This window comes from Alternaria viburni (genome assembly GCF_023758015.1).
Source record: "Alternaria viburni strain BMP 2772 chromosome Unknown scaffold_11, whole genome shotgun sequence".
Classification (NCBI taxonomy): Eukaryota; Fungi; Ascomycota; class Dothideomycetes; order Pleosporales; family Pleosporaceae; genus Alternaria; species Alternaria viburni.
Window position 1 is genome coordinate 791,450 of NW_026055780.1, and position 18,166 is coordinate 809,615.

The 18,166-nt window shown below is 53.3% G+C and overlaps 6 protein-coding genes across 6 annotated transcripts; 3 read left to right on the top strand and 3 right to left on the bottom strand.

The window, feature by feature from the left end:
* Positions 1-2,040: 2,040 nt before the first annotated feature.
* J4E79_005923 (uncharacterized protein) lies at positions 2,041-2,418 on the top strand (the record flags this gene model as incomplete). Its single annotated transcript, XM_049354799.1, has 2 exons — positions 2,041-2,310; positions 2,365-2,418. The coding sequence occupies 2 exons, from the start codon at positions 2,041-2,043 to the stop codon at positions 2,416-2,418; spliced, it is 324 nt and encodes a 107-aa protein (XP_049210922.1).
* A 2,794-nt stretch (positions 2,419-5,212) lies between these two features.
* On the bottom strand, positions 5,213-5,607 carry J4E79_005924 (uncharacterized protein; the record flags this gene model as incomplete). The annotated part of the gene is made up of 2 exons (XM_049354800.1): positions 5,213-5,299; positions 5,356-5,607. The coding sequence occupies 2 exons, from the start codon at positions 5,605-5,607 to the stop codon at positions 5,213-5,215; spliced, it is 339 nt and encodes a 112-aa protein (XP_049210923.1).
* Positions 5,608-9,966: 4,359 nt separating this feature from the next.
* J4E79_005925 (uncharacterized protein) lies at positions 9,967-10,517 on the top strand (the record flags this gene model as incomplete). Its single annotated transcript, XM_049354801.1, has 3 exons — positions 9,967-10,020; positions 10,111-10,273; positions 10,417-10,517. The coding sequence occupies 3 exons, from the start codon at positions 9,967-9,969 to the stop codon at positions 10,515-10,517; spliced, it is 318 nt and encodes a 105-aa protein (XP_049210924.1).
* A 238-nt stretch (positions 10,518-10,755) lies between these two features.
* Positions 10,756-13,225, bottom strand: J4E79_005926 (uncharacterized protein; the record flags this gene model as incomplete). Its single annotated transcript, XM_049354802.1, has 3 exons — positions 10,756-11,552; positions 11,603-12,256; positions 12,304-13,225. 3 exons carry the CDS (start codon positions 13,223-13,225, stop codon positions 10,756-10,758), a joined length of 2,373 nt encoding a protein of 790 aa, XP_049210925.1.
* Positions 13,226-14,247: 1,022 nt separating this feature from the next.
* J4E79_005927 (uncharacterized protein) lies at positions 14,248-15,057 on the top strand (the record flags this gene model as incomplete). The annotated part of the gene is made up of 1 exon (XM_049354803.1): positions 14,248-15,057. The coding sequence occupies one exon, from the start codon at positions 14,248-14,250 to the stop codon at positions 15,055-15,057; it is 810 nt and encodes a 269-aa protein (XP_049210926.1).
* Positions 15,058-17,051: 1,994 nt separating this feature from the next.
* On the bottom strand, positions 17,052-18,166 carry J4E79_005928 (uncharacterized protein; the record flags this gene model as incomplete). Its single annotated transcript, XM_049354804.1, has 2 exons — positions 17,052-17,518; positions 17,572-18,166. 2 exons carry the CDS (start codon positions 18,164-18,166, stop codon positions 17,052-17,054), a joined length of 1,062 nt encoding a protein of 353 aa, XP_049210927.1.

The window sequence follows — 18,166 nt, forward strand, 5'->3', positions numbered from 1 at the left end:
CGCGAGCTTCGACAGCAGTCACGACACGACCAGTCTCGACCTCTCTCTTCGCATTGCGCGCGCGCGTCTGTCAGCAAACCAATCCTACACAATCTACGAGGCTTCGCGACGAGCTGACTGTTGCATATACTGGGTGGCTGAAGATTGGGTGTTGGCGAGACGTTGGTGTTCCGGGAAGGCAAAGACATGTCGTCGGAAAGATGATGTTCGGACATGTGCTCAAGCGTGATCGGATGATGCCTTCCGCCCCCACCCTCGGCGCAAACTTCAGCACGAACGTCTTCCTCGATGCGGCACGGGCAGCTTGCCATAGATGCTTCGATCGCGAGTTGCGTGATCTGTTTGCGGTATCCCTCATCAACATCCAGAGTCTTTTGTACTTCGATAGCGCATGATACCTACGGAGACATTTACAGCGCGGAACAAGGCCCTTACCAACCCGACTTTTCTGCAGCGGCGGGCTTCCTCTCCACCCTGATGCCCACGGCGCCGCTTCTGTCAACGACACATCTTCGGCCGACCACATGAACGGAATAACCGCGCCCGTGCCAGAAATGGGAGTCACAAGGGCGAGTCGCTTGCAGTCATCAGATGATGAGCCGCATGTGCTTAGATGATTTGGGTCACTTCGTACGGTACAGAATACTTGGTGCGATGCGCACGTAACGCGGTTTAAGTGGTGGCGCATGTAGATATTTAATCAATGTTGCTGCTCAATTCGGTCTTGCCATGTGTCGCTCTCGCGACTTGTTCCACGATGCGCAGTGATGTCCACGGTGATGTACGCAAGTTCCCAGGTAAACAATGACGTCATTGAAAAGCATTATCGTCGGCTGCTACTCGCTTGAAGGCCACCAACAAGCCCAGCATCAAGGCTACGCATGATTCACCGCAAGCTATAAGGTCAAGATGCTTGGCTGTAAGATGTGTATCATATGGAAACATGCTGTAATTCGAACTACATACGAGAGCACGAGCACAAAGCTCGAGATTGACTTGGAGAAGTTACAGTGGAAAATGTAGGCAACTATCGACTGGATCTGACGATAGAAGAAGTCAGATCACGCGCCATTTCAGCTGTCACTTCAATCTAGGCGATCTACCATTGAACCTGAGAATTGAGATCTCAGGCTCATTTGGATATTGCCGTTCTTCGTCCCACCACCGCAATGCCATCCTTGTTCTTCCGCCTTTATTCATGCGCAACCATCTTTCGGACGTTGTTGTTGTCGTTGAAGAAGACCTGTGCTGAGTTAAAAAAGTTCTACTGAGTTGCGAGCGAGTAAGGAAATTGACACTGTCAGACAAGGCTCGGTTTTTTTCCGCATCGTCAGGAGGAAAACCTCAAGACTGAGCGTTGAAAACAACAGTGGTTTGTCATCACAGTGTCGGTCGAAAGCCCTCCAGTGTGCAAGGATTGGGAAGGGGATGGGGAAGACTTAGCTCGTTGAGATCCTTGGAAAGAGACAGTGTCGGAGTCGAGCGCCCAAGGCGAGAGTGCGACAGCAGAGTGTCGCATGGGGGGACTAGAGACGTTAACCGTGATCATGAGAGGAGGGGGTAGAGGAGTGCAGTGAAACGCCCTCAGGTATCCAAGTGTTTAGTTGATCATTAGGGGTTTCCTTCAGCAACTACAACTGTCATCTCGGGGCGCTTGCGAGTAGCGATGACGCTACAGCGTGTAGATGAAGGGGGCAGGAAGGGGAGACTCAGCTTGGTATTGTGTTGCGTTGTAGCGCTTGCCGCTGGCTGTCGTGGTCACTTGGGGTGAGAAAAAAGCTCGACGTGACTTGGTGTAGTGGAGGTGACTGGGGAGGAAGGTAGCCTGGTGAGGAGCAAATTTATACGCGCAGGGCACGTGCTGCGCTCGCGGCGTTTGGCCTTGATAACTCCTCCGCGTCGAAGACAGCTCCCCAACCAACACACTCCATACCAAAAGTAAGTATCCTCTTCTTTTTGATCACTTTGAGATCAAGTAGCTGACAGAAGTCTTTAGTCACCACTACCACCACCACACACATCACCACCACTACACACAACATGACCACCACTGCCCCTGCCCCCATCGTCCGTCCCCGCCTCTCCTCCACGCTCTTTGCGGAGCGTGACGGTCTTGAGCAGGACATCCGCAACAACGACGCGAAGATCGCCCGATTGGCTGTCTCGCCCAGGTGGAACTGGCTGGAGCTCCGCACAGCCCGCATCGTGAAGCGGAGCTTTGAGCGCAGCCTCATTCTCTTGGGCATCGAGATCGATCTCGCCTTGGAGCGCGAGATCCAGAACATGGAGTGGCTCATGTCACAGAGCCAAGTAAGTTCTTCGAGTCTGATTAAGCCTTCAACCGGTGAACTAATGTCTGCTCAGGAGGAACTCCGTGCCCGCATCGATCTGGCCTTCAGGACAGTCTACTCCCGGTAGGCTCGTACGCCGCGGGAGGAAAGAGGAAGAGGAGGATGACAACGACGATGAAGAAGAACCGCCCCTACCACCCATTCACGTACCTGTAACGGGTCTCCCCCATTGGCTTAGGCTACCCATACCGTCTTCAATGCCTGTTGCTGGGTACGAGGACGGTATACTTGCTAGGCAACTGGTCTTAATTGACTGCGCGCTAGGCGAGGACAGTGGTATGCCGATGCGGCTATCTGTGCAAGCGGATAGTTGGGACTTTGGCAAAGCTTCTGGCGTTGAGTGCCGCCAAAGATAAGTAACCTTTCGAGGCGAAACCAAATGAAGCTCGTGATACTGGTCGAGCGTCCCCAACATCAACAACAGGTAAGCACGTATTCTCTTGGCTATATACTGTCGGATAACTGCATGAGCTCTAGGATCTATGTCGCCCTCCCGCGTTGTTGACGTCCCCATTCGCACTCGACCTCGACAACATGTCCCCTCCGCGATCATTCGTTGCCATACCTCGGGTCGGTGTAGTTCAGGGAAACAACGGTTCACGGTTGAGCAAAGTTGCGCAAGGAGATGGCCTGCTACAGTGGGCATCCAGACATGGTGTCTTGTGGCGGAGGTTGAATGGCAAGACAGCATCGTGCGGAATAGGGGTTGCGGCGCCTGCTCCGATGGGCATAGCCGGAGTGCCTTCAGATGATCTATATGCTCCAATGCTACTCAGTCTCAATGAGCTCGTCGATCTTTGTATGCCATGGTGCTTGTGCAACTGTGAAAGACCTTTTCTTTAAGAAAAGCTGGTTCAGTTCTACCTGTTATCGTGCAAGGCCATAGGCACTCAACAGCTCCGAATTTGGCTCAAACTCGAGAAGTTCAATTGCGTTCATCGCTGCTTTATCAGTAACATGAGTGCGGAAGTCCGCTGTCAGAGACTGTCAAGACAAACTACGTCATTTGACGAATCTCAACACCATCCGCGCGTCAACCGTGGCAACGACGTCGTGAATAATAGAACTCGCTATGAGCTACATTTTGGCTTTTGTATCTATTAAATGCGACTTGTAATGATCTTATCGCAAGTCTGGCATGATGGCACCTTAGACAAGACCATGACCGCGGTAGGGGCCTTAGCGCGGACTGACTGGCGCGAGCGCACTGCGCCAGGGTCTGGTATACTGGGCACATTCGCACATAGAATACGCTCGAAGCTCATACCTCTGGAATGCTCTAACGCAGCTGTACTCCGAATTTCATCCTTTCGAAATCGGAGTAGCTACCTTGGTCGCGCAGTTCTGGACCAGCCAGGCCATCTGGATGCAAAGCTGGCATATTCGCGCCTACCGTTCCCAAAGTCGTCTCAGAATTGGATGCAAAGTCCCCAAAATGCGCTCCTCTCTGAGATGATCGATCAATCGCGGGGAGAAGTCGTTCAGTCGATCTGTTGGAGGCTCAGTTGGTTGCGTAGGCTGCTGCGTGGGACATCAGCAACGGTAACGGCCTGAGTAGATTGAAATGGTACGCGTCAACGCTTGCGCATATCATCAAGTAATGCAAAGTTGACAGTGAGCTCAAAGTTGTTGACACGACATGCTGGACACGTCACCGTTGGATGTAAACATAACAACACCACGAAGTGCTGTCAACACGACACGTGCGAGGCCTCGCGAAGTCATCTCGTCATTCCAGCCAGCTTGAATTGTCACAATTCCAATCAATACCTGGTGGATCTTCGTGGTATTGCATTCACAAAGCAGCATTTGACGTCAAAAGATCAGAGAATGTCAGTGACTGATATCATGCAATAGAGAGAAGAACTTCTTCTTCAAGCAACTCGCAAGCGAGAAGACTCAATGAAAAAGGTCGCGTCAGCCAGAAGTAGTGTAATACTGGCGACACGGTGCCAGTGGGGCTGAGCAAGCCCAGTGACCCACCGACTGGTTCCAAAAATGTGTGGAGCCTCAATCCATCCGTATAGCAAGGAGCCCGCCACAAGGCGAGAAGCTGGGCCAAACCTTAACAGGTCGGACTACTCGCAAAAGATGGATGAGGCTGACCTGGTGCGAGAGTAGGAGGGACGGGGGGCGAGGGGTTTATATACTGGCCTGTCGCTTGGCGTCGCAGCGCTCACGTGATGTGACGCTTGGTTGTTATGGTCTGAAAGGTCTCGGTTATGGCTTATCCTCGGGAGCAATCTGGGACATTGGCCGTGGAAATTTACAGTGACGTATCAAGCCGCCCAGGTTGCCGCACTCAGATCAACGTCCGTGCGCTTCTGGGTCCATCAAGTGCTGCCGCCTCTATCTCCCTTCGCCAGAAAACTGCTTTTGTCGTCACCAATTTTTGAAACAAACAAGTCGCTGCTTCGGCCTTGCGCGATGTCTAGCTAGTGAGGACTTTTCCGAAGCTTACATCCATCTGTGGTCCGGGACTGCCTTTGGGTTCAGTCCTAGACTCAATTTTTGAATACCCTTTACTTCTTTTCATCGCGTTATCTGGCTTGCCAGTGACTTGAAGAAGAGACAGGAGGGCTACGTTGCTGCTTTACATCATATGGCTCCCCCCGCAACGACCATGTCGTCGGCAAGTGACTTTGTTGGCGGGCTGTTTGTAGTATCAGAGTACTCAGTAGCTCTCAACTCATATCGTGCCAGAAGCTCTGGAACACTTCAATGGATTGAATCACGCCAGCATGTTACAAGAATTGGATGGAGAAAGTGCAGAATCGTGTCTTATTGTGGTGTATCTACACCAACGCCCCAGCGCCCTCGCTATGCTCCGAACCCAGATCTCTCAGAAGGTGTATGCCGAATTAACAGCGGCGATCTTGCAGCTTTGCGCGGAGGAATGCGCGGCGGAAGGCGCGGTCGCGGGTGGCGGGACGAAGACGATTCCAGAACTAGAAGTAGAAAGTCAGCATTGTGACAACTTTGGACTGACGAGCCAAAAGCACACAAAGATAGGAATACTCACGTTCTGCAGGCGCCTGGCCTCCTCTGCCTCAGCGCGAGCAACCTGCTCCCTCTCTTGCTCCTCCTTCTCCTCCTCGTTCATCCTCCTCAAGTACATTTGGAGGTAGTTGTACGCGAAGTTGGTCGCGACCCTTGACAGGCCCATGTTGGCCGGAACTTCCTCTCGCGCACGCGCAGCGACTCCCAAGTACCAGTGCATCCGGGCCAGCGAATAGGAGGCTGACTTGTTGTCCATTGTGATATGGTGATGGTTTGGGTGGTGTGGGGTTGGTTTTGGGGTTGTTGGTGAGGTTTTGTTGAGTCTGTCGCAATTGTCAGCCTTGATTATCATGATACTCATGCAGCGTAGCACGATCTCAAAGATAACTGGGATTCAAAACTTACGGTATGAGGAGTTGGTGGTTCTGGAGTTCGGTCAAGTCCAGCAACGAGGAGAAGATGTAGGACTGGGGCCCGCGCAACACGTCAATAGCAACAAACTCGAACAATAGATATCAGACCTTCAGCAGAGAGCTATATGGATTGCTATTGTGCTAGAAGCTTTCAATATGGTCCATGTATACAGCATGTAAATTCCAGTCGAGTCGCAATAGGTCCAGCCCAGCAACGTAGAAGTCCCTCGACCTAGAATTCTCTAAGTCACCTCGCAATTGCGCGCACTCGCATGAGTACGCTCGCCATGTACGCAACACGTAATCTCAATTTGCGTTCAAGTCCTTCACGGCTCACCTTCATCAAGCTAGCAGTGCACATGATGCTGTCGATTTTTGCACCGCCAGGGCGTCTCCTCTGGTCCCCTTCACTTTTGGGGACGCGCAATTTGTAATCTCCCTCAAGGCAAACGCGCGTGGCCTTAGTGCTGTCGTCGCTACGTCAACAAGCTTGATCAATTTTGTCCTTACCCACCTACTCAACATTTTTTTCCACAACACACTCGCACCCCAAGATCCCATTCTCCCTTACATCTTCTTCTACCCACTCTACATTATCAGCACCTTTGTCACTCTTTTCCATAGCTACCTGGTCCTTTGATCTGGCAGTGTCAACCCCCGCATGCACGGGAGCGACAACAGTCACTCGACCGCGCCGCACACCAGCGGCGCGTCACCTCCAGTCAGCAGCATCTGACATTCAGACTTTGCCTCTCGGCGCTTGGGTACTCACTCTCTGTATGTTCTCCCCTCTTCTTGCTCACCCCCACCGCCGATGATGATCCTGCCTTTGGCAGACCCTACACTTTTTGAGACATGTAGAACCGCTACTCTGTGGCTGGTTCGCAGTTGATGATAGAACAAGCTTTCTGATGGACAGCATACCCACGCATTGCGCCGGAAATCTTTTTAAGATCGTATGCTGACAGCTATCTAGTAGTCACACACCCTCTCTGCAAGGTCACTCGAGGCGACCTCGAGCTACGCAAGGCTGTCGCATCGCATTACCACTCAGACTACCGTTTTCTCCGCTTCCGAACATTGGATAACACGAGTGCCTTGTGCGCATTCGGATTGGTAAGTTCTCCCCCGCTGCTCGCCCGTCACACGTTTATGATTATACTTCTGAGCTACCACAAAACTGCCCCTCCTATATAATCTGGTCGCTAGGTGATGGTCGCTTCCAGCAGCCTCTCTAGCTTCTCCGGAGGGGGACATGTTGAAGATTCCAGATCAGTCTGAACCATTACATCGCTCGTCCCATTCAACTCTACCTCGGACTTTTTGGCATTCGCTAACTCGCCATTGTCATCTCTTCGCAGTCCTCCGCTTTCAGCACCTCGCCCCAGAGGAAAGACTATTGCCGCACTCGTCCTGTTCGACTGGATACTTTACTGTCACCTTACGGGCAGCAGCTAAGTCGCCCTCGTCCAAGCACTGTGTTCTCTCTCGATAACTCGCATCAGCACGAGCTGTTACTACAGGTTTCAGTTTGCAAATCAGTAAGTTCTATCTCTCCATTCCCCTCTCCATTCCCCTCACCCTCCCCTGCAATGATATCAACCCGATTAGTTTCAAAGAAAACGCTTCTCTTTGATCCGTCGAGGAACGCTGCAACGGAGCTCGGCCTAACATCCTTGAGCTCTCCAGCAGCTGTCCAAAGAGACAGAACTAATCTTCTTTGATACGCCGGCTTCTTTCTCCACATGTTTCGTTCCTATTCCTTGATATCCGCTGACCTTCCGTGGTATCTAGACATGGCGCCCATCACTTCCTCGTCCACACGCAATGCAGTGGTCCAGCTCGGCAAAATCTACGTCCTTCGCCTGGGTGCCGGGTCGACAAGAGCAGTGTCCGCACGAATGTTGCGCCCCATACCGGTATGTGCCAACTCACTACCCTTACCCACTGCTACCATGAAAACAAACCGGGCTGTGGTTTAGCTTCTCGAACCACCGCCCTTGAGGAACGTTGCAACGGAATTCGGCGTAAAACCTTTGAGTTCCTTAGCGGCTAGTACGAAGACACACTCGACCATGCTGATAATTTGATCTGCCAACACCCCTTCTTACCATCCTTCATGTCTATCTCCTGGATTTCGCTGATCTTTTGTTATACCCAGAAGTACCACGACAGCGGCTGCATCGTCTCTTTGCTGCTCATCACGATGGCACACGAAACCACAACGGTAAGTCAAACTCTCCTCGTCATCTAGCGATACTATGATGATACCACCGATATTGTCTGAGTCCGTTGATGACAACATCGTACTCATTCCAGCTGACGTTCCCCGATCCTTTCCACACACGCTCTCCCTTTCCTCGATGAGCATTCGCTAACCATTACACAGAACTGCAGTGAGTTTACACGGTCCGCTCAGCTGACAATTCCAGCGACCTCTGCTTCTTGATCGATCAGATCAGTACCGGTACGTAAGCGCGCGTCCACTCCCTAATTTCTCGCAAGATGATCAACCGCTCAACTCCCGAATCGTCCAAGGGCCGCTTCTCAACATGAGGGTGCTAATCGTTGGGTTACGTTTCTGACGAGACCCGTCCCCCTCTTTCTGCTGCTCTCCGCTGTTGAACTCCGCTGACGTCTGAGAGATCAACTAGAGAATGGACGCTATTCTCAGAGCGCGCATTACATCGAATTTCGCGATTGATTCAACTACGGTACGTCTTTATCCTGTCCTCTTCCCTATCAGCAAATGATGAGATAGCGGTGACCCCACAAAGGTATCTGAACGCCTGAACTCTTCATTGAAGAAACTACGTCACCACTCTGATGCCTCTCTGCTCCATCCACTCCAAGCGAACGATTCCTCGAGCCATACTGATCAGATGTATATCAAGCAGTCTCTCCACGCCGACGAAGGCGGCGCCTCCTCCTACCAACGCGCGCAATTTCTCCGCACTGTCCTCCTCGAACGAAACCTCGACCACGCCGGCTTGCGCACACAAGGCATGAAGAGAAGAACCAGGACGCACATCAGCCACTCGGCATTTCGGCATACGTAGCAGTACAACCTCACAAGCTGGTACTCGCACATCATCACGGCACGGGCACGTAGCTTCTGCCTTCCCCATGGCGCTGCTGCACACCCACGCGCCGAAGAAACTCTGGTGTCACTCGACAGCCTCCGCCATGTTTTTTCCGTACTTGCTATGGCAAGTTACATGGCGGTCTCGACAGTGACATCTGCCCTTTGTAGTAAGACTTGACTGAGCTCAACCTACTCGGTCAGGTTTAAACTAGTGGCTAAATACCAACTTTGTCATAGCTAACCTGCCAGGTAAGTCACCTTCCCATTATACTTCGTTATTGCAAGTTACCCTTTACTCACATTGAACAGATCCCCTGGCTGCTCATCGTAGTCCAACTTCTGAGCGACACGTTAACAGTCCACCGTACTTCTTCCATAAGAACGGTGGTAGGCCGTGTCGCAAGATCAAAGATACCTCATTTATCCTCGTGCTCTCCGAGCATAGATGGGCAGTTGAGGTGAGCGCTACAAGGGGTGTCTTGAGCCTCATCATGGTCTTGGCATCAATAGTAGCAGCTTACATTTCGGTTCTACTGGGGGTTTGTTGGGGGTATGATGGAGCGCGAGGACGACGTGGAGCTGGACTTGATGCTTATGAGGATGTTGATATGGACTGTATTCGGGAGAGGGTGTGTGGAAGGGACTTGGTGCTACCATGAAACCGCCAGTATGCGTTGCAGACTGCAAGATCTTCTGGTTATTTTCGCGTAGATATCAAGATTGTAACTCTTTCAAACCCCCTCAATTCTCCTGTGCCTCAAAAGTGAAGGTGAACCTGCTCAAATGGCACTGAACGCATCAAGGACGAAAATCCAAAGGAAGAGAAAACTTGCACCATTACTGTTTCCTCGCCGCGCGACGTGCAATTTCCCGCTTCTCACGGTGAAATCTCCTCCCCCGCTCCTCTTCCCAAAGCGTATGTGTGAGTGTGAGGAGGGGGAGCAAGGTAGGTAGGTACAAATCCGCGTCTCTGGCTGACTTCTGTTCCTTAACCCATCCACCACCTCACACATGTACGTATCCTTCTGAACCTTCTATTTCAGCTTCAATTCGCAGTATTTGGTTACATGTAGCTAACGTAGATACATAGAAATCAAACCAAATCATCACCACCAACATGCCCGTCTCCTCCTCCGAGCTCGCCGAGGGCATCCACCTCGCCCGCCGCGAAGTAAGTTTCTACCTGCTACAATACATCCACAGCCCTCTTCTGCAATACGACATCATACCCAGGAAGATACAGTACTAATAGGATTTTCAGCTCAGGTTCGCCCATGCCGCCCGCCGCCGGCACGTGCAGTGCGGCACGTGGAGCGTCGACGAAGACCTGGCGCTTCGGCGCACCATCCGCCTCTGCCGGCGCGCGCTGGCCGCCTTCCTCCCCGCCTACTGGGTGGCCCTCGAGCTCGAGGCCAATTTCCAACGTAAGTTATATTCCTTTCACTTGTTTTGGTAGTTGGGCATTTGGAGCTGTATCAGCAGAGTGTCTTCACATCTACTCTCCTTCATCAACAACACTCACACTATACCTAATTGGAACACTGCTAACATGTAAACAGAGGCATAGAGCCGCCCGGCCCCCCTCCTCGCGCCCTCGCCGCCATGGCTGCCCTTCGGGGACAAGATGACCTCGGGCGGAAACTTTGGGCCCTAGGCCAGACGATTTGAATACATTAAATAGATCGTTTCCTCCTCGCCATATCATGCCGTCTTGATCTCCTCTGTGCCAGTGATGTGTATACCTAAAGACTACCTACGCACCTATCAGCTGCCCATCTCCAAGCCACATGTATGCCTCACGCCGTATAGCAAACTTCGTATCACAGCATGACGAGCGGCATGTAGGGTCCTGGCATGCTTGTATTCCTACTTGCAACGGGTATAAAGCGAATGTCTACTCCAGCCTCTACTCCTCCAACCAGTCCGCAGCACTACCAATAGCCCTACTAACAATGCCAACCCACCTCTCAACCCCCTCTTCACTCTCCTCCTCAATCGCCTCAACGATACCAGGGAACGTGGCACCAGAATAGCCCGTCCACTTTCCAGGAGCGAAGACGACGTGCTTGAACCAGCTTCGGCCGTCCAGACCGTCCGGGAACAGGAACTTCCTCTCCAGATACTTGTACTTTGTGTTGATGCCGCGGATAGCGAGGTACAGTTGCACCTTCTTCCAGGGCTGCCACCAGGGAATGTCGCCGATGTTTTCATATTGCGCTGCGAGATCAGCGGCGGTAGCGTCGTGGAGGATGGACGCGAAGAGGAAGTGGGAGACGGCTTCATCAAGAGGTTGGAAGACTTCGCTGGAGTGTTTGTTTGGGGGGCCGGCGTCGAAGGCCTTTCGTTTGACAGCGTCGACGTAGGTCTGGAGGCCGACCGCGTAGTCTGTGGCATTCAGTTGGAGAATGGGTGTCTCGACGAGCTTGGCCGCTACGAGTGCCCACATCTTGGCGATAGTGGCATGGTATTCGAAGGTCGGATCGCCGTACTTCTTCATCCAGTCGAAGGAATCGTAGTTGCTGTGATAGTGGTAGACTGCTGACTTGGCGTCAAAGCCGAAGCCCATGTCAATACATGGGATGCCAGCGAAATCCTGGAAGGCGGTGAAGTCGCTGCCAGAGCCCATCGTCTCAATGCGCTTGTCCCAGACATCGTAAACGGATTGACCAGCGACGGTCTGGTTCGGAGACATGACCATACGAGCTGGTAGATGTTAGCTGATGCTGAGTAACAGGGTATGATAGCAAGCTTACCGACTTCCTCCACCACACTGCTCATCAAGGGCGCCGCCGAGAGCTTGAAGTTCGGACCTGCTGTGGCAACATCGACATTCAGATATGCGACTGTAGAACCAGAGAGCCAGGGCAGGTATTCCTCAACCCACTCGGTGCTGCCAACCAAGCCGTACTCCTCTCCGTCCCAGCTCGCGAAGACAATTGTCCTCATTGGCTTCCAGCCAGCCTCCATGGCAGCTCCAAAGCTTCTGATGACCTCGTTGAGCGCTGCGCTGCCGCTGTTTGGGTCCCCTGCGCCTCCAGCAATCCAAGCATCACGGTGGTTGCCGAGAACAACGACTTCATCGGGAATGGTGCCGTTGATGATTCCAATGACGTTCCACAAGGGCGTCGTAACATACTCCTGCTCGTTAACCAGGTTGAGCACGAGGTCGTCTGGCGAGGGCCCAATGTTATATTCCACGCCCTTGTAGTCCAAACCGCCGCCGTGCCAGTGCTCGTTGAAGGATGAGGCTTTCGGACCGTGGCCATTGAGGGCTTTGAGAAGGGGAAGCGCGTCGAGGTAGGAGATGGGAAGAGATGGGATGTGTGGCATCGCGTGGTCGACGGGCTGGCGAGGGCAGCCAGGTTTCGAGGGATAGCCTGGAGTGGTAGGGTCACCTGGCGCGAAGCCTGTAAATTGTTAGCATGGCACGACAGAATGATGGGTAACAACTTACTCAAGAACTGAACGCTTCCTCGCTGGACGCTGCTGGGTTCTCTGGCCGGTCCGTCGGGATATGTCGCAACGCCGTTCTTTTCGGTGACCTCTCCATCATCGCCAGGGTCTGTGTACATGGCAACTCCCACCATGCCCAGCTCTTGCGCGCGCTTGACCTTGAGACCGCGGAAGACGCCTCCGTACTTGGCTAATGCAATCTTGCCTTCCAAACTGACGTTGGCCGCCTGTAGCTCCTCAAAGTCTCTGTACGTTCCGTAGTTGACGAATACGTAAGGCGCCGTCACGTTGCCAGAGGCGCTGTATCCATGGAAGGTCGGCACGCGATCTGCGAGCTGGCTTGACTTGTCCTCGTCCAAGACGTCTTCTTCCAGTCGCGCTTCGTATTTGACCTTCCACTCTTGCTTTGTCGTGCTGTCAGCCGCGTCTTCCTTGTCGCCAATCTTCTCCATGAGTGCCAATCGATGGCCCTTGGGGTAGTTGATGTAGACGTCGTAGTCGACAATGGTGCTTTCGACTCCCCATTCCTGCCATCTTTCTCTGGTCCATAGAGCCTGGCTAAGGTTCTTTCCGGCGAGATGCGGTCCGCTGGTGTAATACCTGCTCCATTCTTCTGCCTTTTCAGCACTGGGTGTTTCCAGGAGCGCCGCCTTGAGGCCTTCGAAGTCCAGGGTCGTCTTTCGCGCCCATCCGTCGGGTATTTGTGAGGTCGATAAGGAAGATGCCGAGAATCGTGATGCAGGGGCTACTTCGTCTTGAGTGGGTGGCGTAAAGGCGAAAAGGAAGACGGCAGCAAGTCCTCCGGCGATTATCGTCGCGCTCAGCAAAGTCGTGCATACAAATCGGAGGCGATGGTGTGGGTATCGGTCGCGATGGGGTCGGACATCGACGCGCTGAATCAGCGGGGTGCTTTCGTCGGCCATTGTCGCTGGCTTCTCATTGCTCGCCGGGAGCTGCATGTACAAACAAGAGGAATCTTTCACACCTGGCCAGAGGCATGCAAGATGGAAGTTGAGATAAGAGACAGCTGCGCGGAGCTATGCCGGACACCGAGGTCGATGGCGTCACGCACTTATCTCGTCCTATCTTAGCGCGGCTGCCATGTCAGGGGTCTGAGGGGCCGCGGAATTTGTTGCCAACATCAGACCTTCATCCGCATCGCACATCGCTTCGAAAGGAGCGCGCATCGTGACGGACATATCTACTTACCAGGTGAATCTTGAGGCGCTTTATTCTATGCAACAGACTGTTCATCGGCCACGTGATAGCCCTCCGCACGTTGCGCGCAGCGTCATCCGGCCATCGTACACCATGCATTCCACCTGAAGTTCTATATCTCTAATGATTTCGCAAACTACGGTAATGATGGCGAGTGGCTTCTACGGTCTAGGAAAGACTCTCTGTAACCTCGCGCAACTCCTGTCATGTCATCTGGCTCATCCTCTCAACTCAACCTCTCCACACAACGCGTTGTCTCTTTCGTCAATAATTCATGTTTATCAACTTCTTCCGATTCTTGATTTGCTTGGCTTTCGCACCTGCGGATCTCATGTTGCCGTCCCAAGATCAAGTGACCAGAATATCCAGCAGCTCTGTCACAAGCTCTGAGCGCAGCGACGCCGTTGCTTCTTCTTGTCATTTTCCGCACAATGTCTCCCTACGCAATTTTGCCCTAACGCTGTCTCGTCATAAGCTGGGCTTCGTTCTCGGTCAACAAAGACGCCGTGAAGGTTGCATGATGGCCGTCACGTCCATTGTCGCATTGTCAACGCTGAGGTCGACACAGGATCGAAGCAGCGCAAGTGTATATATACTAACGCCTGCTTCTTCCCTGTGATGGTTCAGAATCCACTCGAGTCCGAACTTACCCAACATTGCAATCTTGACGCATACGCAACACCCCGAGCCCAACACATCGAACCCGCAACACGAAATCCGTAACACAATGGCCACTCCCTCCACCCAAGCCCCCCAGCTCATGGGTATCACAGGCGACAACTGCGCATCCTGCCAGTCGACTACCGTCCCACTTTACGACTTACCTTGCCACGAGAGCGACGACTTCCACTGCCGCGACTGCCTCACCAAGACTTTCCACGCCGTCAACGACCAATTCGTACGATGCCCACACCCGTCATGCCGCCGTATTGTCGGCTTCGAGCAGCCTACACCCCTCGCGCAGAACCTCCATCTTGACAACGAGTTTTACGACCGGGAGCGCATCGACAAGATCCGCGAGCAGCCGGAGGTCATGAACAACCTGATCGCGTTCGTAGGCGAGGAGGCTGAGGTCATTTTACAACACGTCTACACTATGTTCGAGGACCAGCTCCTGGACCCCGTAGCCCTCGGCGGCGTCGCTGGACATTACACTGCGGGTATCGCAAACTCGCTCGTGGCCAGCTTCGCCTGCAACCCCTTCGTCTGCGGGCTTCTCGCTCAAATTAAAGATACGTTCAAGCTGATGGCTACCCCGTATGAGCTTGAAGAAGACCTCAATACCCTTCTTGATAGACTACTTCACGAGTACGCGCAGTTGAACTATGGGAACGAACTCACTCGGCACGGTATTGATTTGGAGCATGAGGGCGCGGTGCTGGCTGCTGCACTGAACAACTACAAGCCCTTCATTGAACTGAAGGAGAACTGGGAGCTGATCATCAAGAAGTGGGTGGAGCTGCTGGCTTGGAGGCACTTGGAGCGCCTGGCACCGCCTGAAGGAGGTGCTGCGGAGCGTAAGAACCGTCAGTTCTAGGGCATAACATGTAGGCCAGAATCACATCGCGAGTATATCATAGTATAACATGCCGTCTTTCCAATCAATATCACCATTCCAATCAATATCACCATTAATGCAATCTGTAGCCTGCCATATCTCTGCTCGTACGTCATATCAAAGATGCTGCCGCACTGACCCGTCCACGCGTACCTTTCCCGTCCGCGCCCAGCCAACCACATCACTCCCCCGCTCCTTCCCGTTGCAAAAGTCACCCTCACCACGACTTTAATCTCCCGGTGTTCCCCCGACAGCACCTGGGCACGACCCCCGACAGCATGACTAAGAAGCTCCGTGCTTTCAGGCTCTTGGCGGCTCTCCCTCGCACTATATAAACAGCCGATCCCCCTGCCCAAACCACCAACTCACCTTCCTCCGCCGGGCCTCTTTAGATAGTTGCTTTCTGCTTTGCTTTCTGCTTTCTGCTTTCTGCTTTTGCTTTCTTCTTTTCTGCACTTCCCCAAGAATCTGCTAACTCGGCTTCTGTACAGACTCGGTAAGGCTTCCTCCGCCTCGCATACGGCGATCCTCACCTTAGCTCGCAAGAGCTAAGACCGAATCCTCTTCGCATTTCGCAGCGATGGGGTAGAGTGTGGGCTCTCATTGAGTGCAGTGCTTTATGCACTGCCTTGAGGAAGGCTTTTCTGACTGTGACTTTCAAATTTGTTCTTGCTTTGACTTCAGTGTGCTTTGACTTCGCTTATATATGATTTGACTTGATTTGACCTTTGCTTATCTTCACTGCTATACCATGCTCATGATATATGTCTTCGCAACTCTGGCTCCTTATCGATAAGACTGTGCTATTCTCCATGTCATTCTCCCTATGAGTCTTCCTTTGTTTATCTGTACCAGCATGTTACTACGCTCAGGCAGTGCGATATCATAGTCGATATGCTGCTCATTTTGCGCCTATGTTGCGACTCCCAGCACTCTACCCGCTTCCATCAAACCCCGCGACACGCAGATTTTGAACCAGGTATCATTGTCCAGTCAGCTTCTGCGCCTGCAGTTCGTTTTGCTCAGCCTCTTCTGGCTGGATATCCAACGCGACCAGCGCAGTCGAGTGAAGGACGGCAGGACGACTGTGACTTACCTTTGGAAAACGAGCAGGACAACCGCCGCGACAAAAACCGAGGAGCTATCGTGGCCCTTACGCGTGACCACTCACTGATCAATAAGAAGCTAGACGTCGACTTTACCGCAGTGCAAGACGTCTCGACCATCCAGGCTATCACCAAGCACGATACGTACGTCCGTCCACGCGCTCCATGCCTTTACACGCTGACCTTTGACTACCAGTGTACTGTGCTACGAGCATACTCTCCCCCATCATCGCCGCAATCCGCTCTGCCACTTCGAAGTGAGACGAACACGTTCCCGATGTATACACTGCCAACCGTTCTTAAATCCGCGCGAGACACCCACCGTTTGAACGACTCAAAGGTTGCCGTTGAAGTGCGCAAGATCGGCAGACAAGGAACGTACAAGTATGGGCAAGGATACAGGAGTTGCTGAGTGCACACACTGGGACGCTGAACCTGCTTGACTCCCATGCTGTGTTATCACCAACGGCTGATGTCGATGCTGCACAGGAGCCTAAGACCAGGAAGAGTCGGACAAATAGGCCTTGGACGCCAGCTGAGGAATTGAGATTGAAACAAATGAGAGATGCTGGAAACAGCTCTCGTACGCTTGGAGGCATTGGGCAAGGCTCATTCGGGGTTACAAGAGGGTCTATCAGATGTCACAGGCAAGCACAAGTGCAACCGAAATCACAGAAACTCAAGTAGATCAATAGAAGTGTAAACATCGGTTAAATAACCAAAGCGCTATGCTACAAGAAACGGGTGTATATACACAATAGAAGCGAAACAGTCGTCGTATCCAACGAACGAACCATCAAAAGTTTATCTCTCTCAGAAGAAGGGTATCCATCAAATCATGTCATCCCCAGCGTGTTTCCTCGACGCTTACAAGAAAGAGCGAGCGTGGCGGCGGGCCTTGGAGGCAGAGCCGCTGGCCTTGCCCTCCAACCAGGTGATGAAGGTGTCGATGGTGAAGCTCTCGGGGAGGGCATCACCGCCGGTGGAAGGAGCAGCGGAGGGAGTAGCGGAAGGAGCGGTGGAAGGCTCGGCCTCGGGGGTAGCGATGGGGCTGGCGGAAGCAGCGGGGGCGGAAGGGCTGGCAGCGGGTGCAGAGGGGCTGCTGCTGGCGCTGGGAGCAGAGGAAGGAGTGCTGGGCTTGGTGGGAGTGGTGCCGTTGCTGGGAGCAGAGCCAGAGCCGCCGGAGCCGAAGAGAGGAGGACCGGGGACGGTGTAGTCGATGTTGGCGCCGTAGGGGCTGAAGAGAATACCGGGGTCGGTGGGAGTGTAGAGCTCAGTGCCGACAACGCCCTCTGGGGTCTCGGTTCCGGAGCCAGTAACCTCGATGTTCAAGCCTGGAGATTCAATTAGTGATTGGTTCTTCATGTGACTGGCGGGGTATGCTTACATTGAGGGTAGTTCTGGGCGCCGTTAACGTCACCACCGCCGTGGAGGGCGATGATCTCGTGGCGGAAGACGTACTTGCCAGCGGCAAGGCTCTCGGGGACAGTGACGGGCCAGGTGTTGTTCTGGCCAATCATCTTGACGGCAGCCCACTCGCCGTTCTCGTAGCCAACACCGTCGATCTTGGTCCACTTGAGCTCCTCCTTCTTGACGGCGGTAACGTCGCCAGTGTAGGGAGCAACGTAGGTGATGACGGGGCCGACGTGGCTCTCGGGCCAGGTGCTCCAGTGGAACTCAACGGTACCACCAGCGGCGACCTTGGCCATGCTGTCGGAGCTGCCCTCGGGGCTGGCGGCCTTGTGGCAGATGATGTCGGCATCACCGAAGGAGTTGGGCTCGACGAAGCCGTTGTCGAGGTTCTCGGCGTACCAGCCAATGTGCTCTGGCACCTGACCGCCGTTCTGCTTGGCGTAGTAGTAGTCGAGGCTGAAGCCCTGCTGGAAGACACCGTCGATGGTGACGCCGTTGACAATGCCGTGGGCAGTGGCGGTGGCAGCGAGAGCCGCGATGGCGCTGAGGGAGGTAACGGTCTTGTACAT